The 23,115-nt window shown below is 38.4% G+C and overlaps 1 protein-coding gene across 2 annotated transcripts; it reads left to right on the forward strand.

Annotated features, from left to right (window-relative positions):
* The first annotated feature begins 27 nt into the window (after positions 1–27).
* Positions 28–23,115, forward strand: INTS13 (integrator complex subunit 13). Of its 2 annotated transcripts, none has more exons than XM_040545162.1 (17): positions 28–459; positions 1,976–2,207; positions 3,622–3,696; positions 4,476–4,678; positions 5,806–5,886; positions 6,735–6,825; positions 8,397–8,525; positions 10,187–10,271; positions 13,073–13,162; positions 14,317–14,406; positions 16,507–16,685; positions 17,465–17,635; positions 18,043–18,197; positions 19,199–19,432; positions 20,573–20,712; positions 21,403–21,561; positions 22,412–23,115. In XM_040545162.1, coding segments are annotated over exons 2-17 (2,109 nt in total). In that variant the 5' UTR covers positions 28–459; positions 1,976–1,982; the 3' UTR covers positions 22,414–23,115. The 2 variants fall into 2 exon arrangements, with proteins under 2 accessions (XP_040401096.1, XP_040401095.1); XM_040545161.1 differs by having other exon boundaries at positions 30–459; positions 21,403–21,538.

Genomic DNA, 23,115 nt, shown 5'->3' on the forward strand with positions numbered 1-23,115 from the left:
GCGGCGCGGGAAGCGGCCGCCGGCCGGGCCATGGGGGCAGCGTGACCCCGGCGGGGCGCCGGGGTCCGCGGGGCGGGAGGAGGAGAGGGGGAGGGAGGGGAGAGGCGCTCCCCCTGCCAGCGCTGGGGGAGCCGCTGCGCCAGCGGCGTAAGTGGCCGCGCGGGGGTCCCGCGGCCTCAGGGGTGGGCGGAGCGGGGGGGGCTGCGGCCGCTTCTCCCACCCCCGCGGGCGCCGGGCGCGGAGGCCGGAGCCGGGCCCCGAGCTTCCCGCCGAGCCGGCGGCGGAGGAAGCGAGCGGAGCCGGGGCATGGAGGCCGCCCGGCCGGAGGCGCCCGGCCCCCGGTAGGGCGCCCCGCGGGGCCCATCCCGCCTCCCCGGAGCGGGCCCGCGGTAGGGCCCGGGCGCGGCGAGGAGGAAGAGGCGGCCCGGGACCCGCGCAGCAGAGGAGGAGCCGGCCCAAGTAAGGCGGGTCACGGAGGCGCCCGAAGCACGGCGGGGTGGCCCGAGGGGGGGCTCCCGGGCGCTGGGCAGGCACGGAGAACCTGGGAGTCTCCCCCGGGAGGCTGCGCTGAGGCCTCCCCAGGGGTTCCCCAGTGGTGGCAGGGGGTAGGGGAGCCCGGTGTGTGGGTGTGAAAAGGGCCGCCTTGGGGAGGTGTCAGGCGTCCTAGCTGGGAAGGATACCGGGGGTTCTCCTGCGGGATGAGAAGCGCTTCTGTTACAGTTCTGTTAGTGAGAGATCAAAGTATGGGTGTCCGTTTAAAAATGGCAGGATGGATCTAGAAAAGTGAAGGGTAAGATTAACTCAAACTCTTGACACTTAATGCTGCTTCGAGGCCTGTGGGGGTTTTACCCTGCTGGGCAGCTGAACTCAGCCATAACCATTCCCTCACTCACCCTCTGTAGAAGAAGAGAAGAAAGTATGCTGGAAAGAAAAGAAAAATAACCTCATAGGTTATGATAAGTATAATTTAATTAAAGGGAAAAGGAAGGGGGGAAAAACAAGCAAAGGCATCATGGAAGCATAGAGAGAGAGAAAAGCAATTACTCTCTACTTTCCATCAACAGGCAATGCTCAGCCACATCCCAGGCAGCAGGGCCTCAGAGGCATAGCAGTTGTCTGGGAGGACAGATGTTTTCATAAGGAGAGCCCTCCCCCCCCCCCCCTTCCCCTTCCCCTTCCCCTTCCCTATCTTTTATTGCTGAGTGTGACACCATACGGTATGGAATATCCCTTTGGTTGGTTTAGGTCAGCTGCCCTGGTGATGTTCCTTCCTCACTTTTTGCCCATCCCCAGCCTGCTGGCTCTGGGGTTGTTAGAGGGAGTCCTGATGCTGTGCCAGCGCTGTTCAGCAGCAGACACAACGCTGGTGTGATACCAGTGCTGTTCTAGCTACACGTGCAGAGCACAGCACTGTATGGGCTGCTGCAGGGAAAGTTAACTCCATCCCAGCCAGGCCCAGTACAGTAGCCTAATCATAAATGATTTTGTTCCTGTTGTTTCTTCTAGCAAGAAAACTTTAAATAACAATGTCCGTACGTCTACATTTTGCTTAAATGTTTCTTTTAATTAGAGAAGGGAGGAGAGTAATACAGTGTATTATTATTATTGCCTCCTCAGCTATACACATTCATGTTCCCTATTTTTTTTCCTCCTGAGGGGAAAAATAGTTTCTTCCAGTTAGAAAACTAGTCTACCAAATATATGGACTAATAAGACCAAAGGGGAGATTTTTGTCTCCATGTAAATAGAGCCTTAAAATAGGCATTTTCATAGTGGCTTTTAAAGCTCAACAAATAGTGTTAGAGTAGCCAATGTATACAATGTATGATCTAAATACTTGGAGGGGTAACCTCTTTAAAACTGAGTGTTGTAGAAAGATGCTTCTATGTAAGCTATATAAACTCTACAGTAATCTTGTGATTTTTTTTTTTTGTCCTGTACATTTTTTTCTAATTGTAATATCTGTTTGCTTTAGGAAGAAAATGAAAATCTTCTCTGAGTCTCATAAAACTGTTTTTGTTGTGGATCACTGCCCATATATGGCAGAATCCTGTAGACAGCATGTTGAATTTGATATGTTAGTAAAGAATCGGACCCAAGGAATTATACCTCTAGCACCCATATCAAAATCACTATGGACCTGTTCAGTGGAATCATCCATGGAGTACTGTAGAATAATGTATGATATTTTTCCCTTCAAAAAGCTGGTAAGTCTTTGCAGAAATACCGCATTTGATACTTCATTGTTTAAGGAGTGTTTTCCCATTTTAGTGAAGCCTTCTGATATCATTAGCTGTTGCTAGAAGTTTAAATATAATTCATTGTATAAAATATCTGTGTTGTTAATAGAGCTTATAGCTTTTAAAATTGATTTGAGTAATACATGCGTCCCATTACATGTTTATTTTGGGGACCTCGATTGTCTTAATGTTCTCTGCAAAACATGAGGAGAGGTGCGTTAAGGTAACGCAGATTTATTGTGTTCTTGTGATCTGTAAACTTACAAAAGCTTGAGTGATGTCTTGCTGCATATCACACCCTGGCTGTAAACGTACTTGGTAGCACTTCTTAGAGTTTTCAGTACTAACTTCAAAGGAATGCTGGCCAGTAGAAGAGGTAGGATATCTCTCAAACTGCTAGCTTGAAAAAGTGAGAGAGCTTCCTGGTATGCATCTCTTCTTCGGAAGCATCAATCTCTGGTGGTCTGTAACATTGTATCATAAACTGAGGTAACTAACCCCTGGTTCCTGAAGTCAGTAGATTTTTGTGTTGAGTAAACTGTTGTGCAAACCATTGTGTCCTTAGACTGGATGCTGTTTTTAAGAAAAACAGCTAAATTTGTGACTGATGCTGCTGTGAAGTAATGATAATGGAACACTGTCTGTGTCAAAGCAAGGGACGCAGGCACAGACAGCACTAAGAAATACCACTGATAGCTCCGTGGTTTGGTGTGTGTCAGTGGCTCTGCCCTGAGGGGTTGCGGACAGTTCTCAGGCAACAGACATTTAACTTAAACTACAGTCAAGTCCTGCGATGGGATTATGCCAAGTATGCATTTAATTGATTTTAATCACTTGGCTGAACCGGAGCCTGTGCAGTCTGAGGAGTTGAAATTGAGATGAAAGGTATTCCTCCCCTTGACTGATTTTGTCAACTTTAGAACATGGTTTCCTGTCTGATGTTTTGTAAAACCTGATAGACTTGTTTACCCCTGTCAATTGTGATGGTGTTTGGAGAACAATTTGCTCTATCATGGTATTAGAACTTACTTTGCTTTGTGGATGTTCTTCTACTGAAAATATGGCCTGATTGTTAAGACTTCATAACATCTTGAAATACTAACTTGCTGATGAGATGTATTGATGGCTTAAAAACAAATATTTAGAGTCAGAAGTTGTTAATCATAATGTTGCTTAAAGAGTAAATGAATATGGCAGCAGTGAATGCTTTTTGTGTATGTCTTATTTTTAGCTTGGCTTTCAATTGCACACATTTCCAGGGTATCGGTTAATTAATGTGAAGAGGGAGGTGTAGTTCATGTTAGCTAGGATCTGGGGAAGTAGCCGTAATCCATGGTTGTGATTGGCTGTTACCTTACATGCACTTTTTAAATCCTTTTAGGTGAATTTCATTGTGAGTGATTCTGGGGCTCATGTCTTGAATTCTTGGACCCAAGAAGATCAGAACTTGCAAGAAGTATGCTTTGTAGCTGTTCTTTTGTTCAGAAAGTCTAGTTTAATTGCAGAATAAATAGCAACATCTTACTATATTCAATATTAAGTAATTTTAATGAATTAAAGTGTCAGTGTATCTGATCTGAAATGATTACATAATAGAATTTTAAGAAGTAGACTGGGGTTGGACTATTCAATAGGCAACTTTACATCAGTTTTAAAAAAGTAGCTTTCAGGATCAAATTATATTAAAATAAGTGTTATGAAGAAATTAGCTGTATGTGCATTTCTTCTGTAAACTAGTGATACCTTTTGAATTTTACGCTTTTTTTTTAAGCTTGGCAAGCTAGGCAAATAAACTTTTTTAAAGAAGAAAAGTGTAAACAGTATTTGTATTCTATTTGCTTTCATTTTGTTTCATATTGGACTCATTTTGTGAAAAACTCAATTTGGGGTGGAATCAAATTTCCAGGTTTTCAGAAAATAGAAACAGAAGGCAATTGATAACATTCAAATTTTCAGGTGTGGGATATAATTTGCAATTATAGCAAGGTATTTTTCTATAATAATCTTTTATTCTCAATGGTTGGTAACAGAAGATGAATCAACTGCCATGGATAACTTGGGGCCAAAATGTTTTCTAGAGTGATGGGAACATATAGAGATGTTTTATTGCTCTATTTGGTTTTCTCCTGACAATATTAATGTGCATGTAAGATAAGTTATAATGACGACTTTTTCTCTTAATTGACCAGTTTATCAAATGCCTGAAAAGTAACTTTCAGCGCTTTATTTAACTAGTTAATGGCAGCATTAGCAGCTGTTGGTCCACCTAATCCTCGGGCAGATCCAGAATGCTGCAGCATACTTCATGGTCTGGTTGCAGCAGTCGAAGCGCTTTGCAAAATAACAGAATACCAGCATGAGGCTCGAACCATGCTCATGGAGAATGCAGAACGTGTTGGAAATAGAGGAAGAATTATCTGTATTACCAATGCAAAAAGGTATGTGTGATAACTTCGTTTCTACCATTTAAAGATAAGGAATTTCATACATTTTTGCAGTATTTTGTTGATTGCTATGAATTAGTGCTCTAAGTAGCTATCTTCTTCGAGGGTAGTGAGGCCTTGCAGAGAGAGCTGGGCAATTAACAACAACATGAAGATTAACAAGAGCAAGTGTCGGATTCTGCACCTGGGAAGGGGCAACCCTGGCTGTACACACAGACTGGGGGAAGAGATGCTGGAGAGCAGCCCCGCAGAAAGGGATCTGAGGTTTTTGACTGACAGCAAGCTGAAAATGAGACATCAGTGTGCCTTGGTGCCTGGGAGGGCCAACTGTACCCTGGGGTGCATCAAGAACGGCACTGCTAGTTGATTGAGGGAAGTGGTTGTCCCACTCTCCTCTGCGCTGTTGTGTTCTCACCTCGAGTACTGTGTGCAGTTTTGGGCCCTGCAGTAGAAGAGAGAGAGAAAACTGTTGGAGAGCCCCCAAAGGAGGGCAACAAAGATGTTAAAGGGTCTAGAGGGCAAGATATATGAGGAGCAGCTGAGGTCCCTTGGTTTGTTCAGCCCAGAGCAGACTGAGGGGAGGCCTCATGGTAGCCTGCAGCTCCCTCACAAGGGGAGCGGAGGGGCAGGTGCTGAGCTCTGCTCTCTGGGGACAGCGACAGGACCCAAGGGAATGGCATGGAGCTGGGACAGGGGAGGGTCAGGCTGGGTGTTAGGAAAAGGTTCTGCACCCAGAGGGTGGTTGGGTACTGGGACAGGCTCCCCAGGGCAGTGGTCACAGCACCAAGCCTGCTGGAGTTCAAGAAGCATTTGGATAACGCTCTCAGACATAGGGTCTGATTTTTTTTTTGGGGGTGGGTGGGTGGGGGGGTGGTGGTGGTGGTTCTTTGAGGACCCAGGAATTGGACTCCATGATCCTTGTGGGTCCCTTCCAACTCAGTAATTCTATGATTCTTTATAGATCATGTCTTGCCTTACTGAGGGTTTTGTTTATGGACGTGCACTACAGTAACCAGCCAAAATTTTCCCACTTTAAGTAGGAGATCATGTAGTTGCATGTTGCTTTGAACAAGAGGTTTGATAATACTGCATAAAAATATGTATATTCAACTTCTTTCTAGTGACAGTCATGTTCGAATGCTTGAGGATTGTGTTCAGGAAACCATTCATGAACACAACAAACTTGCAGCTAATTCAGATCAGTGAGTATACTTTCAATAGTTCTTTATTCTGCATGTGCCTGTTATGTGCTCTAAGAAATACAAGTGTCTTTGTCACTTAAAACATTCTAAAACTTTTTCTGATGAATGGTTTGAATGCTGGTGTGAAACAAAGGGTTCTAAGCCTGTGTGTCTCCAAATGTCTCCAATATTTACCTGCTCAAATTTCAATTTCATATATATGTGTGTGTGTGTGCGTGTGTGTGTATATATATATATATATATATATATATATATATATATATATGTAGTATATATTTGATAGTACTGCCTGGGGATTGGGTTCTAAGTCCACTGTAAAGATGATTCACACATAATTTTTCATACATCACTGTAGCGAGGGATGCTAACCAGTATCTTGATCTCTCCAAATATCCAGCCATGTTAGGAGACACAGATAGTTAACTTTCATGTTCACTGGAATACCTTAATTACTAAACGAATACCATGATTAATATTAATACACATACCTGGAGACACAAATCCTTTGTAGTGTCAATTTTCAGATGAATGAAGCTAAACGGAGTACATTAGTTAAGGATCTAGCCCGCTGATCTGTCCAAAAAGTAGCACAGTGCTATTGCAGCTGAAGAGCTAGAAATGTTACACACTCTTTATTCTGATAATTTTGAAATATGCTTCTGAAAATCAGTAATGTAACCTAGTTTTTAGAAAATGCATTCAGAAACAGTATGTTGTAATATGTCTCAGATTTTGTGTTTTGGCAGTCAAATGAATCCTGGGAGAACTCGTGTAATTTCTGAGATACTTTCTGCCACTCTGTAGGTTAAATAGAATGTTTTTGTTTTTGTTTTTTATTATTTTTTAAGTCTAATGCAGATCCAGAAATGTGAATTGGTCTTAATCCACACATACCCAGTTGGTGAAGACAGCCTCGTTTCAGATCGTCCTAAAAAAGAGGTAAGGAGCTTAAAATGAGAAAATGTATCCTAGTATTAGTAACAGTGTCAGACTCAAAGTAAACAGTGCAAATTAAGTATACCTCAATAAGGCTTTGAGCCTCTGCTAAGGCATAGGAAAAAACACAAGTGTTGATTATTTGAAAAGTTGGCAGTGTGCATATTGCTGTTTAACATGTATGCTTTGATCTCTTTCACATATATGGCATCATCTTCATTTTATTACTTAAATTTCTTGCAGTAATAATTCATGTTTCTTTTTTTATGAAGAAAAAAATAATGCCACTGGATGATTGTAACATTGGGTTTGATTTCTCTTACTTTTGAGAGGGAAATACGTAGTTAGGGATCTAATGGAAAACCATCAGCTACTTGTTGTGTTGAATGGGGTAGCTGAATAACCCTGCTGTTCAAGCAGGACTTCTTCTAGCTAGCAGCATGTTCTAACATGTATCTGTTAAACAACATGGATATTGTTCACTGCTGTGTTCCATGTTACCAGGCTAACAGGTTACGATTTTAACTATTGGTTGAATGACTTTCTCATGATAACAAAATGGAGCTTTTGTTTATGCTGTCAAATGGTAGCAAACAGAATGCATTTCAATAAATAATAAGGGAGACCTTATTGCTCTCAACAAATACCTAAAAGGAAGGTGTGGGGAGCTGGGGGTCGGCCTCTTCTCACAGATAACCAGTGATAGGATTAGCGGGAATGGCCTCAAGAAAAGCTAAAAGGACACGTATGAGAAATTATTCTATATTAACATTTCAACTGTAGTAAATGCATGTGTGCTTTATGGACTTGTATGCTTTGTGGTTTGTTTAAAATAAGTACATTCCACAGATTTTGATAAATTCTGATCTTTAGTCTGAAATGCTTAGTATTTTAATGTGCTGACTATAAGAAAAATATGCAAGGAAAAAAAGTGCTATTCTTAACACAAAATGCATCTACTCCTACATCTAACTTCATAAGTAAAAAGGAATGTGTTTTTTGTCCTACATTTTTTCTTTGCTATAGAAACTTACTAGTCGTGCTAAAAGAAACAAAGTCAACAGAAGTGAATAAATAGACTGCTTTCCTTTGTAAGGTGGTCATTGCTCTTTAAGCCTAAAACCAATGTCATTATTCCTTGCAAAGGGAAAATCAAATGGAACTTACAATTTGTGTTTCTTTTGTGTGTAACACGCAAGTAGGTATATAGAAGTGACTTTGCTCCTGTTACTCAGTGGGTGAAAGGAGGAAAGTCTAGACCCAGAGCTGCTATTAAGAGGATTCTTTCCCTATGTCCTGTTTCTAATTCTTCCTATTAACAACTAATTGCTCAGGGTTTCCGGCACAGTTCTGAGTATGGGACACCTTGTAGCAACTGTAACTGACATAACCGGCAAAGTTTTGAATGAGAAATAATCTTTCTCTTTTCCTTCTTAACTTTCCATGGCATTTTCTTCCTGATTGAATTTAGTAGTATAAGTGTGCTTAGTTTAGAGTTTCAACTGGTTTATCTTGTTCCATGATACTAGAGCCTAATCCATTAATACTGTATATTCTATGTCAATTTATTCTAGCTTTCACCTGTTTTAACCAGTGAAGTGCACAGTGTCCGTGCAGGACGGCATTTGGCTACAAAACTGAATGTTTTAGTACAACAACACTTTGATCTGGCTTCAACCACAATAACTAACATTCCTATGAAGGTAATATTTTGTCTATTGCTTTGTTGGCCATCTGCAACACTTCAAAATTTGTTTGAAAACTTTTAATGTTTATTTAAATGGAATTTTTACATGGCTTTTCTCTCCATATCATATTTTCTGTTTTGTTTTTTTTTTTTTATTAGCCCACATTTAATGTTTGTGACCAGGTTAGTAAAAGTAAAGGGGGTAGAAAAAGTTAAGAAGGATCACAGAACAAAATATATTGCTGAATCTTAATTTTAATGTAGCAATGCAGGCAATATTTCAGTTCTGTTAGTAATAATTTATAGAAATACTATTTACCTCATATAATTTTTTCTGTGATTCTCTTGTCTTTTTCTAGTTGTGTTGATTAGATATTTTTGATCCTTGTGCATTTTAGTGGCATAGTGAGTCTTTCCTCTGTCTCATTATCATGCCCACCCAACATAAAGGTGTTTGTAACTAACAGCTGATTTTAGACTAAAAGTTTTTCAGTAGGTTTTCCATTTTGAAGATCTATAAGCTAGAAAGGGGGGGGACAGAAGGTATAATCTAGTCAAGGAAGATACTAAATTTAACATCTTCTGTTCAAATTTATGTCCCCGTTTTTTTATCACTACCAGAAGGGAAATCACTGCAGTTGAGTATTTAAAGTATTCTTCAGTTTAGAGTAACTTTGTATTTCAGCTGTCTCTTGCTACCTGATTCCAGGTGTCACTATTCAAACAAACAGAAAGAGTAGGGGCGGATAAACTTTTCTGATTTGAAAAACAAGGCAATGTTTTAATACTGTCAGTCTTTACTAATCTTGTATTTTGAAAAACAGCAAACTTGTATGGGCATCTTTCAAAAGTAGCCTTTTTATATGGATTTAATAAGTCAAAACCTGGAATTAAAGTTGTCACAACGCATTAATTTTTAATGGAACTTTGAAGTGGGTTGTCATATAAATGCGACTTTTAGGCTTGCAAATACCTTGTCTGTAACTTTCTGACCTGTGTGCTGCTGGTATGCCTCTCCCTTCTGCCCTTGTCCTTATAGTAATAGACCATGTTGGGTTCCCTTTGTGTTTTTTTTTTTTTTTAACTTGGAATAAATTACTGAAATTACTGTTCTGGTTTTGCTGATCTGTTGCTGCTGTTTAAAGATGCAGCGTTTATTAATTTGCAGTTGAAAGTACATTTTTTCATGCATCTTAAGTACGAGAAAAGGATGATACATTCCAAGTATGTTTCTTTGGTTTAGATTCTTGAGTTTTTAGTTAAGAAAAGTAGTTGCTGATATATTCTGTGGTGCTCATTTGTTGCTGCTCAGTATGTTGTAACTATTGGTGATAAACATTGTCATAGGTTTCCTAAACTTCATTAATTTAAACAAAATCAGTTGAACCCATTTTTAATCTATATCTTACATTATGCACACTGTCATGACACTTGTATTAAGAAGAAAGCATAGGGTTTCAAAAAAGGAATAAAAAGAATGAGATGGCTGCATCTTTAAATAGGTCAGAGCAGTTTCCCCAAGCTGCAATCCCATGGTTGTATGATGCACTTGAGAGACTTCTCATTTTCTTCTGAAGTGACAGGTAAATGTAAAATCATTGGAATAGTTAATTTATAAAAACAGTGACATCTAGGTAAATTAACTGTATTCATTGTTCCTACCTGTCTCTTTTGAAGGAAGAACAACATGCTAACACATCAGCCAACTACGATGTGGAGCTTCTTCATCACAAAGAAGCACATGTTGACTTTTTAAAAAGTGGTAAGTAGAAATAATCCTGTAAAGATGGTTTCCTTTTTTTGTTTTAATAATTTGCATGCTGGAAGTATTCACAAACGGGTTTATGAGCTTCAGATTGATGTAAGTTTCAGACATCTCTCTTAGTTAAGGAGAAACCTATTTGCAAACAGCACATTTTCAGTTCCTTGCAACCTACCAACTTGATTTGCAATGTTAGCTTTGGAGTTTTATTTGTTACTACTTTAAAATATGCCAGTAGTAAGACAAACTCAAAGCCAGGCCATTCATTACAACGGCTTTCACATACCTTCAGGATTTTTGTGTGTGATTTATGAGAGGGGCACTTCAACTTCTCACTGAGATACTAAAAAAAAAAAAAGTTGTCTGAGAGACTAGATGTGCAGTGGTTTTACAAGAGTACTACTTGAGTATTTGTGGAAAATTATTTATTGAACAACTGAGCTTTTAATCTGTCAAGTAATAATAGCTGACACCTCTTAGATCCCATTGACCTCTTCACAACAGTAATTGCTTTGAAAAACACAAGTGTTACTTAGTTTGAGCTTTCTTACTGCATTTGAAGTACCTAGTATGCTTTTAATAGTTTTGAATTATTACCTAATATTCCTCTCAGGTGAATTCTTAATAACTTCTCTGAGATTAGAGTAAGTCTTATGCAAAATTATCTTGTTCAGAAAGCAGTGTTTGATACAGAACTTTGTTAATAAATCAAGTGAGGCTAAAAACTCTGTATTGATGGTACTTAGAAGCTATAAACCAAGCAACTGAGAAAAATGTCCGTCTGTAAGTCTTCTGTGGAATATTTAAAACGTATGCCTCTTCAGAAGTGTTGAATTCCCATTTGAAATTTTTACAGGCTGCTATAGGCTTTCTCTTACAGTGTGGTTTGTAACTTTTTAAAGGACCCTGAATCATAAAAGTTGGTCTTGCTTGCTGTATCTATAGAATATGTCCACTTAGTTACAGGCTACAGATATTTTTTTACTACTCAAAGCTACATCACATGGCTTTAAAGCATATTAAGAAGCTGATGTTTTAACTTCTTAGAAATGAAGAATAATATTTTAACAGATGAGTTACCTATGTCAGTTATCTAACAAAGAGTTAAACAACTTTTCCTCCGGAGGTTTGAAATAATTTGAACAATTTTAGAGGGGGTTGGGCTTCCATTTTTCCCCCCTCCTCTTAAGATGGGTCCCTGCTCCAGCATGAGTCCCCCGTGGGCAGCAGCTCCCCCCAGATCACCTGTCTACTGTGGGCTCCTCTCCACAGGCTGCAGCTCTGGCCCAGAGTCTCCTGCGGGGACTCAACCATTACTTCAGGAAAAGAACATATCTCCTCATCTGTAATTAATATAGTCCATTTTTTGGTGGAGTGAAGTTTGAGGAAAAAGGTATATATTAGAATAATGAGTTCAGACTGACCTGAACTTCTTATCCACGTTGAAAGTATAAAGCTTTATTGCAGGGGTTCGGTATTAGTTTTCCAATACTTACTGGCTCAGCTGAATAAGTCTGCTAGTAAAACCCCAAACCAAACTCCTGCTGCATTGCCTCTTTGATTTTTTTTTTTTCTATCAGATCCTGTAAATTTTGGTTCCCTTTTATTTGTTTTTAAAAATACAGGTTTTAACTGTAATAACTCTGGTACTAGGAAAGGGGGGATTTGATTAGCAACATTTTACAGAAATAAGATACAGAGAGCTTATCTCAAGGCCAAATTTACTTAATCTATTATTAGATTTTCCAGAAGGATTCCAGATATTTTAACTGTAATCTTTAAGTAATAAAAAAAAAATATTACTTCTGCAGGTTACCTATATGATTGATAAGTAAATCAAATAAATCTTATGAGTAAAAAGTAAAAGTCTTTATAATGTGATATCAATGAAACTTCTTACATTAAATATTAAACTAAACCCTAACACATTGCATAGAATGTTGTGTTGATGTATGTATCTAATTCCTCTCAGATGCTTGTGGATTTGAGCATAGTGTTTTCTGACTGTTACTGTAATTCTGAAACTTTGTATAAAACTCAGTCAACGCTTTTCTTAATGTCAAAAAGCACGAAGAATTACAGAACTGACTAGTGCACACAGTGTAATGTCCCTTTGTCGGTGAGGTGCTGTATGAAAGTAATTTCAATGATAAAACATCTGTGGCCAGTAAAAGCTCTTGAGATGTTCAAATTGAATTTGACATAGCAAAGATTCTGGGTAACGAGACCAGTACTATTTTCCCACTGAAGTCTAACTTGTCAAATATGCCTTTAGATCAGTTTCAATGAAGACTTTGAGATATGTATAGAAACTGATCAGCCCTAAATAAGGGTTCTGACACTTGTTAAGGGTTCTGATTTGGCTGTGGAAAATTATAGAGATGCTTTCAAAGTTCTAGGCATTTTAAAAGGAAAAAATAAAAGCCTGTTGCAGATAAAAACAAAATGTATTTTACTTTCTAAATGTCAAGTCAAATATTTGGGACATACTATAGAGCTACAGTATTTTGTTTGCTGGTTGTTTTTTTTAAATACATGCAGTTGCTGCTGATTTCAAAAGGTTATTTCAAGTACCACTACTACTAACATATGGATTTTTTCACTTGTTAGGTATCTAGCTTTTGAAAATTAGGTTATGTTTTGTATATGGTTGTTACAAATGTTTTGTACCTTAAATTGTTGTTTTGAGTGTTGGTTTTTTGCAACAACACTTCATTCTTACATAACTATTTGCTGTGTTTTTGTGTAACAAAATATTTGATCGCATTATGATGCATTTTTTTTCTGGCTTAATATTGCAGGTGATAATCACGTAGGTGGCAACAGTAGAGAAGGCACATTTAAAGAAACTGTAACATTAAAATGGTGTACTCCCCGAACAAATAGTGTAGGTAGGTAACATGGTATCTTACAAAACTAATACTCTAACTTGCCTTTAATATTTTTCTCTACATATGCTGACAAGAACTTGAGCAAGGAGATAAGTCATTGGTTAATGATATTTTTACCTTCTATTCTGTATAACTTACAGCTGAATGCATTCTGTTTTAATAATGGTGATATGATGCTCTTCTAATTTTGGATAATCAATGATTTGTGAAAGAGGTGGGGGAGATTGTAAATGTTTTCATGGTGTTTTATCATTCTCCTCTTAATTATCTTGAAGCTGTTTCCTAACTGCAAAGGTGAGTAATTCGTCCCTTATGCAGGGGCAAGTATACCTTGTCAGTTCCACAATGGTGGTTTTCAACATAGCGGCTTTCAGACTTTGTGCTTTCTTTTTTAATTGATTGTTGTTTTAGGACAAAATATGAATCAAAGCACTATCTTTAGTGTAAGCATTAGAGTAAGGAAACCTTTGTTTGGAAGGAAACTTGTGCAACAATTTATTCAGTAGATTCTTTCATTCATCTGTATTGACTTTCTAATCTGAGTGAAGGAAAGATTGCCCAGAGAAGCTGTGGATGTCCCCTCCCTGGAAGAATTCGAGGCCAGGCTGGATGGGGCTTTGGGCAACCTGGTCTAGTGGAAAGTGTCTCTGCCCATGGTGGGGGATGGAATTGGATGATCTGTAAGGTCCCTCCCAAACCAACCTGTTCTGTGATCTCTACTCCAACTCCTGCTGAGTGACAGGGAGGATTTAGGGTAACATAGGGAACCACCTGGCCATTCACCTTGTGCACCCTGCAGTCCATCAGCAAGATAATGCTGACTCCTTGTGAGCCAGCAGATTAAAAATACAGGTAAGAGAAATAAAAGGAGGTTGACTCTACTGTGAAATAGTTTGAGAGAGAAAGTTCTGGAGATCCTCCTGGAAATGAGGCTTGGGAAATGTATTCGGTTCTCAGAGTTGAGGATACTGAAATGATTGCCAGGAGATGGTAAGAGTAATTTTTTAGATCTAGAGACAGCTAGGCTTTCTACAAAGCCTACAGTTTTTTTCCAGTTGTGAAATAGCCTAATCCTCTTCCCTTCTTTCATTTTGTGGTATGTTTTTTTCTGTGTGGAACTAGACTCTTATCTCTTCTACTCATTTATCTTTCAGAATTACACTATTGCACTGGAGCGTACAGAATTTCACCAGTAGATGTAAATAGCAGACCTTCATCATGCCTTACTAACTTTCTCCTTAACGGTAAAGATGTGTCCTTGACTAATTATTTTCAAGTTGTAATTGTTAATATTGTAAGTGGAGCTCTGTGATGGCTTCACACCAGTAGGTAGCTCAGCTCCACCATGCTGTTCTCTCACTCCCCCTCAACAAAACGGGTAGAAAATGAGAAAAGGCTCATGAGTTGAGATAAGGACAAGGAAGATCATTCCAATTTCTATCATGGACGAAACAGACTCAGTATTGGGAGATGGATGTAACTTATTGCCTATTGCTAATGGACTAGAGCAGTGAGAACTAAAAGCAAAGTAAAAACACCTTGACCCCCACCCACCTTTTACCTCCTCCCCCTGAGCAGTGCAAGGAGTGGGGGTTGCAGTCAGTCCATAACTCTTTGTCACTGATTTGTCACTGTCCTTCATGGTCACTCTCTTCCCTTGCTCCAGTGTGGGGAATTGATTGTATGTGGGCTTTCCACAGGCGGCAGCTCTTCGAGAACTGCTCCAACATGGGTCCGTACCACAGGGACCATCCCCCAGGAGCAAACTGCTCCAGCACAGGTCCCCCACGGGTGGCAGGTCCCCCCAGGTCCCCTGCTCCTGTGTGGGCTCCTCTCCACGGGCTGCAGCTCCGGCCCGGGGCCTGCTCCTGCGGGGGCTCTCCATGGGCCGCAGCCTCCTCCAGGCCACATCCACCTGCTCCAGCGGGGGCTCCTCCACGGGGGGCTGCAGCGTGGAGATCTGCTCCATGTGGGACCCATGGGCTGCAGGGTGACAGTCTGCTCCACCAGGGGCCTCTCCACAGGCCGCAGGGGAACTGCTGCTCTGTGACTGGAGCACCTGTTCCCTTTACTTCAGTAACCTTCATGTCTGCAAAATTCTCTCCCATTTTTTCACTCCTGTCTCCTAGTGTCACTCACTGGCTCAGCTCTGGCCAGCAGCAGGTCCCTTTTGGAGCCAGCTGGAGCTGGTTCTGATCTGATACAGGGCAACTTCTGGGCTCTGCTCACAAAGGCTACCCCTGCAGCCACCCACCACCAAAACCTTGCCATATAAGGAATAAGTGCTATACAAGCACTTACCATGTTTCAGTTTGTATAGGGGGGTGTATTGTAGAAATGCCAAGTCTATTACCATGTCATATAGAAATAAAAGAAAGTTGTTAAATGTACTTGAAGGAAAATTGAATGTGTTTTGAAAACTGGAAACAAGAAGAAAGAGGTAGAGAAGGAGCAAATAGTGAATTCTGGTAGTTCTTTACTGAATCTAAATGTAGAATACTTTTCATTTTAGATGATTTAGTAGGAAGCATCTATTTCAGTAGGTGACGATACACTTGATCAAAATGCTAGTGGTATGTAGTCAACGTTAATTGCATGTGTGTTGTTTTTTATAGTTAGCAAAAGAGTTGCATTATAAACATCCACTTAATGGGAGTTTTCTTTCAGTTGAAGTTATTCTTTATGTATTTTTCTCCTAAAGATTCTGTATTGGAAGAGTATTCTGATTTCTAAAAATGTTTAGAACTAAAACTAGTAGCATACTTCAAATAACCACTCCCTTCTGATCTTCTGTTTTTGTTTCCTCGTAACAAGCAACTTGAAGATTGAACCTCTTTGTTTGGTATTTGTTTTATTGGAAATAAGTCAAAGTTTGTTTTATGTGTGTGTGTCTGAAAAGTGGTATGAAAAAAACCACTATATACGGAAATGAGTTATGTTTGTTTTTCAAAATTGCTTTTAATGAGTTTCTGCTGCAGGGTGAGATAATGGTTTAGTATACAGCGTCATCTTTGATTAAAAATAATACACCACTCATACATGATATACCATTTTAATGCCTTAAGACATTCATAGAAAAAATATTTTGCTCAGAAAACGATAGGATATTCACAGTAGGGAGGCCTTTCAATTGTTCTGTGTAAAATTTAAGAGCATTTGACACTATCTACTGTCTAAGGATATAGAGTAAGTACTTGAAGCAGTTGCTCATTCATCTAGGTGAAAACACAGGTTTAACGGATTCAGTCTTCATGGCTAGGTAAAAACCTCTACTGTGCGTATATAATTTTTAATATAAAATTGCAGCACATGGCAACTGATGAAACTGATCTCACTTCCAACAGGTCGTTCTGTTTTGTTGGAACAACCACGCAAGTCTGGCTCTAAAGTAATTAGTCACATGCTTAGTAGCCATGGAGGAGAAATTTTTCTGCATGTATTAAGCAGCTCACGATCAATTCTAGAAGATCCCCCATCAATTAGTGAAGGTTGTGGAGGGAGAGTCACGGACTACCGAATTACCGTAAGATTCCTTTTTCCTTTAAGTTTTTCACTTAAATGACAAGTGATGTTGTGCAATAGATAAGTGTATATGAAATGTTGGTGTGTTTTCTGGAAAGCCAGGCTGATTCGTGTGACGTTGTGGTCAAACCAATTTTCATTGTATACACTGATGTGTATTTACTACGTAGCAGTAAGCCTGCTTACTGTTATGCCTGTTTTATAGAATCCTCTCTGTGTTGAGGAAACACTTGTTGCCTTATGCACTATCATCATCTAAAGCTCATTCTGATTCTGGAACAACGTTTTCTTGGCAAGGCTTTTGTGTGGGCTGGGTGGGTGCATGTAGGACTATATCCTGCTCATTATTCGGAGGCTAGATTGCACATGAATGAGTTGTACAATAAGTAGGAAAGATGGAGTTTTCAGCTTTGAACCCTGGATATGGAACAGGCAGTCAGCTGGCATTTTCTTTAACATTTCCTTTGCATCTGGTATGTAAGCAGAAATGACTTCCATAAAAATGCAGTAAAACTTTTTACCGTACATGAAATGCCTTGCAAACCCAGATGATATCCTCATCAAAAACCCTGCATCAGTTTTGAACCCGTATTTTTATACAACTGTTCTTGTGTTCACTCCAAAGAATGTCGTGTGTTTGAAAGCTTTGGGTGTTAGGGTCAGATTTAGTGGTGGTGGTGTATGCAATTAATGAAAGGCAAGACTATGCTGTTTCACCCATTCAGTGAAAGCTACTTTGTTAGAGAAATTCCTAATTTTATCTTGTTTGGTTATCATTAGGATTTTGGTGAATTTATGAGGGAAAACCGATTAACTCCTTTTCTAGAGCCCAGATATAAGATTGATGGAAGTCTTGAAATTCCATTGGAACGTGCAAAAGAACAGTTAGAGAAACATACTCGTTACTGGCCTATGATTATTTCTCAGACTACCATCTTCAACATGCAAGCTGTAAGTAACCTTGGGTTTGTAAACTTCTATTCTGATCTAGGCTAAGTTTCAGCTTGCTACTTGATGAAATAGTGACTATCTTACGATGAATCATTTGCCAAAGAAGTTTTTTTTTTTTAAGATTTGTTTTCACTTAAATATTCTGTATTTAGTGTCAATATGTTATTACAATGTAATCTAAATAGGGTGGAATGTTTTAAACTGGTTTAGCTATACAGCTGCTGGATTACAACGGGTAAAGACAGCATGCCTCTGCATATACCTTTGAGAGTTATTACTAAATTCAGGATAGGCAGCTTTGTTGTTGTATGTTGTTCCATGGTTACGCACTTCGTTTCTTCTTCTTCCTGTTTCTTTCCTGCAACATACAAGACTTTACCATTCTTGACTTTTGTTTTGTATTGCAGGTAGTGCCATTAGCCAGTGTGATTGTAAAAGAAGCAATGACAGATGAGGATGTTCTGAATTGTCAAAAAACAATATATAATTTGGTAGATATGGAGAGGAAAAATGATCCACTGCCAATTTCAACAGTTGGTACCAGAGGAAAGGGTCCAAAAAGGTTAAATACATATCTTCTCATTGTTGAATGTTTCTCAGAAGTATTCCGTTTACATTGTTTTCAAGCATGTTTTTAAATAGTGGCCAAAGATAATATGGAGTATACTAAATGATGTACATATGCAAAACAAATGCTGTGAACACTTTGCTTGCACCACTTAGGGGCTATCACAGTGATTGTGCTGTATGTTAGGAAGCAGAAGTTATTAACAAAAAATTGTGAGTGTTAAATGTGAAAACAAAAATGACTATCAAGAAAGGTGAGAGACTGACACAAGCTAGGAGAGAGAAAGTGGAATAATGCGAAATGACTAAGAAGGGAAACTTAAGCATATTATAAATGACCAATGGTATAAAATTGGGTTATTAAAATAGTCAAATAATTTTGAAACAATTATTTAAAATATGGGATGCTCTTTTAAAATGAGCATAGAATATCCAGATATCTGTTCTTCCAAAGAAGACATACATGTACATTGTATTTCCAAAAAGGAAAATAATCTGCAAAAGATGTCCCAAGTGTCTACAAGTTATTTCCAGCCATCCAGTGTAATTCCAATTATTTGCATAAAAAATAATTTGCATGTCGGTGCCTGAGTGGCCCTCTGTGTATCCTAACAGTGCATAATATGCCAGTTAGCAAACAATTGACAGGATTCAGAAATGCCTTTTGGCAGTGAGATCTCATGGATATTAAGAATTAGATGTGTGTGGAAGTGGTATGTTTCAACTGAAACTTAACTCTTTGGATTCTAATTGAGAAAGGTCACATGATGTGGTTTCATAAGTTTCAAGGACTGTAATCCAAGGTGCATAGACCTGCAATACAAGAGAGGGAGGAAAAGCTCAAGGACTAAAATATACATACATACGTGTATATATATATATATATGTGTATATATATATTTTAAAAAAGTCTAAAACCAGAATCTTATCTATTCAATAGATTAATGATCTAGACCATCCTATGTGATACTTTTTTTTTTACCTGCCCTTGCTTAGAGATGAACAGTACCGGATTATGTGGAATGAATTGGAAACCCTTGTACGAGCACACATCAACAACTCTGATAAACACCAACGTGTCTTAGAATGTTTGGTGGCTTGCAGAAGCAAACCCCCTGAAGAAGAAGAACGCAAGAAACGAGGCAGAAAGAGAGAAGAAAAAGAAGACAAGTCAGAGAAGTCAGGAAAAGACTATGAACAAGATAAGCCATGGCAAGAATCATCAGAAAGGTAAATTTTCTTAAGTAATATGAAAACATAGCATAATACTTTTTTTGCCCTGTTCCTCATCAAAGGGGAAAAGAATTGCTGTGAAATGGGGTTTCAATTTAACTTGTTCATGCTCTTAACCTTGGTTTGCTACCAGTGATTGTGGATCCCAAGGGTTTTTTTTGGATCAGTCACCATTAACAAGCTGGAAGAACGTTTATCTTAGTGTCTGCTTATCAGACTTGTTCAAGAACCGTACTGCCTGTAAAATATTTTTAATTGAAAAAGTTGCTGACCACTGAGCAGGACTTTGCAGTTAGGATAGTCACTGTAGGATTTTATTGTAACCATGATGCTCATTGTACAATAGAAATATAAAACATCACTGAAAAATGTGACAAGACAGTTGATTTCATTTGAACTGTAGAAAGCTTGGTGCTCAGGTAGTTAAACAATCCAGATTGTTTGGCTGGTCTGTTTAGTTGAACATCAGGGTTTATGGCCCTTGCACCTAGTGCCTGTAATTCGTGTTAATTATTCTAACTTGTATAACAAGTAAGCATCTGTTTTCCCTGTTTCAAAACACTGTTCTAAAGCAGTTGAAATAATCTCATGGTAGTAAGCTTTTTGCATATATAGTTTTGTGCATTCTAGGATCTTTTAGGAGGACAGACAATTTCCCCTATGTTATTGTCAGCGTACTGATGACCTTCATACCTTTCTGCATATGATCAAATCCATTTCTACAATTTCTTTTTGTTTGGCAGATGAAACAAAGCAGGGCCTGAGGTGAAAGCAATTTGATATAAAATATAAATTTGGATCACATTTAAAAAAAAAAAAAAAAAGTAATTGTGTGGTGTTTGGTATATTCACTATTAGTTGATGATTTTGACTGAAACGACTATCTCAACAAGTACAGTATAAATACTTTTAACTAACTTAAGTGAAATTATAGTAAGATCTTCCCCTTTTTTTTAAGGCTTTATCCAGAGGATTATTTGGCTAGATTTCCCTGTTTTTCACCTATCACAGGGGATCGAAAGAAACTTTCTCATGACGTGGGTTGTGGGTAACTTTGAAGAGTACAGGAAGGTGCCAGGAATAATATGTGCTGCTCTAGCATATCTTGCTTCACTGTTTTCCTTCCCTATCAAAAAGGTTAAAAGGTCTTTTGGATCGTGAAAAAGAAGAACTAGCAGAAGCTGAAGTTATAAAAGATTCCCCTGATTCTCCTGAGCCACCCAACAAAAAGCCTCTAATAACAATGGATGAAATGCCTGTAGTAGAAAAGGCAAAAGGTAAAACGGGAGGATTACAATAGATATTCTTGTTCGAAAATTTAAGTTCATGTATCAGTCTATTTTCCTAAAGTAAGGAGGTGAATCTTCTTGGGGTTAAATGAATGAGGAGAATTCTTAGTTAAATACTCAATGCTGAGAAACTCTTGATAAATACATATGTTAACCTTAACAGGCCTATGTTGAAAGGCACTTAGATATACTGCATGGGCCTAAAAAGAGGCATTTGGGTTGACAAGGGGGTTGGACAAATTTCTGCTGGTGCTACTTTGAGGTAGTCTGTCAGAAATGGTATTTAAGGACAGGTACCAAAAACAACTCTTGCTGGCTAATGAATATAAACATGCCTAAGATGTCTAGTTGTTGAAAGGGGCAGTTCTCACTGGGTTCTTTTTCTTGCTGAGCTGCTATCACCTGTCGTAACAGCTGAGCTGATATTAAGATTCCACTTGTGATGCAAAATAAATCTCCTATAAATCAGTAGTTCAGCTGCTGTAACTCTGCATACATTGTATTTATTTAGTATGTATTATGAGGTTGTTTAATATTAGTGTTTTTAATATGCTGTACTACTAAAGTCTGTAACTTCCTCTAAAACTTTATAATGATGTTTTAAGAATTCAGAAATAAAATCATTTAAGTGAAATCAGTAATTAAATAACTTTTAACTGTTTTTACATGCAATGTTAGGGCCAATGTCCTTGCTGTCTTTATGGAGCAACAGGATTAATACTGCCAACTCTAGGAAACACCAGGAATTTATTGGTCGTTTGAACTCTGTCAACAATAAAGCTGAACTATATCAACATCTGAAAGAAGAAAATGGGTTTGTATCAGTAAATTCAAAATTTTAGTATTTTAGTAGTAGTACAAATGTTTTAGTAGTAGTCAAATGTCAGAATAATTCAGTTACAGGATTAAGAAGACTGCTTATACTTTTGAGGATTAAAATGTGGTGATATATTCCTTTGTCTCAGTATTGACAGGTGACTACAATAGTGTTTGCTTTTTAATTGCGTGGCCTGCTCTCATTGGTCTGTTTCTGTGCTGAGCAAGGTTGAATGCTGATAAAATGGTCTTCCCTGTGCCTTACTGATCATCCTAGCAGCAAAATTCTTAAACTTTCAGGGGTTAAATAGTAGCTAAGGTCAAATTTCTTGTATGTTAGTCTGCTGCTTGCTTTAGCTTCTGAAGTAATATCAAATCTAAAAATATTGTAGGTAATAAAACAGCCGATATCATGCTGTAACGAAATTGATAAGTTGTACATGTTACACCAAAAATACTCAAACCAAACTGTTAAGTAAATAAAATGGTGAGAGTCAATGACTATTTGAAAGAAGGGTGAAAATGAAGATCTTGAAACTACTAAAGCTCAGATTTTAGAAATAATTTATCTGCAGTCACGTGAATATGGGCTTTTGTCTTGTGGTGAGGTTGATAACGAATAGACATTTGTGGTTGTTGCTGGAAAGCTTTGCAGAAACCTTTCCTTCGTGTACTGATTGCTCCTTAAAGTATTAAGAGAAACATTTGTATGTATGGTGGTAGGGAGAGAAGGGATGGTTAGTGAAGTAAAAAAAAAATATATATATATACACTCATTTTTAAAGAAGTTATGTCTTTGATTTTTTTTCTTAATTTGTTGATTCTATTTCTAGTGATGATCCTTACTAACGATCTTGTTTCTCTGTTTCAGGATGGAAACGACAGAAAATGGAAAAGCAGGCCGGCAGTGATGATTGTTTCTTTGAACAGAATTTAGCCAAATTGAGGAAAAAAATGATGTTGGAATTGATATTGGTACCATTTCAGTACAACTTTTTAGTTGTGTTTTGATTCTTTTTCACATTTTTCTATTTTTTCTGTGAACTCTAAAATCAACATATCATACTTACTGAATGGTGTGCAAATAGCATCTGTCCTAAACTATTGTACAGTCAGCTTTTTTAGTATGAAGAAAGCCTCTGTTGCCGTGGACTAAATGAAATCATCAAATATGTTAATCTGAATTTAAAGTCCTTTCCTAAGTATTTTCATACTTCAAAATCAGTGGTGACTGACTGTTCAAAGAACTTCAGTTTCAATCAATTAATAATTAACTGATAATATTGTTAATTTCAGATTATAATACTTTTATTTATAGAAAACTTCTCAGGCGTCCAGAATTATGGAAAAGACCGCACACTGAATACCTAGTCACTGAGCTGAGAATGCGTCAGTCTTAGTTTTCATGTAAAGGGTGGGGGGGGTGAGTGGTTTTAAAGACAAAGTGTTGGCTTAAGGACTTTTTGAAATTTGTTAGAAATGATCTTTAGAAAGCAAAGCATTTCGGGTTGTTATGCTGGAGTTGAGTCTTTGTTTTTAAAACAAAATAAAAATAAAACTTTTGCTAACATTAAA

Source organism: Cygnus olor, chromosome 1, assembly GCF_009769625.2.
Source record: "Cygnus olor isolate bCygOlo1 chromosome 1, bCygOlo1.pri.v2, whole genome shotgun sequence".
Taxonomy (NCBI): domain Eukaryota; kingdom Metazoa; phylum Chordata; class Aves; order Anseriformes; family Anatidae; genus Cygnus; species Cygnus olor.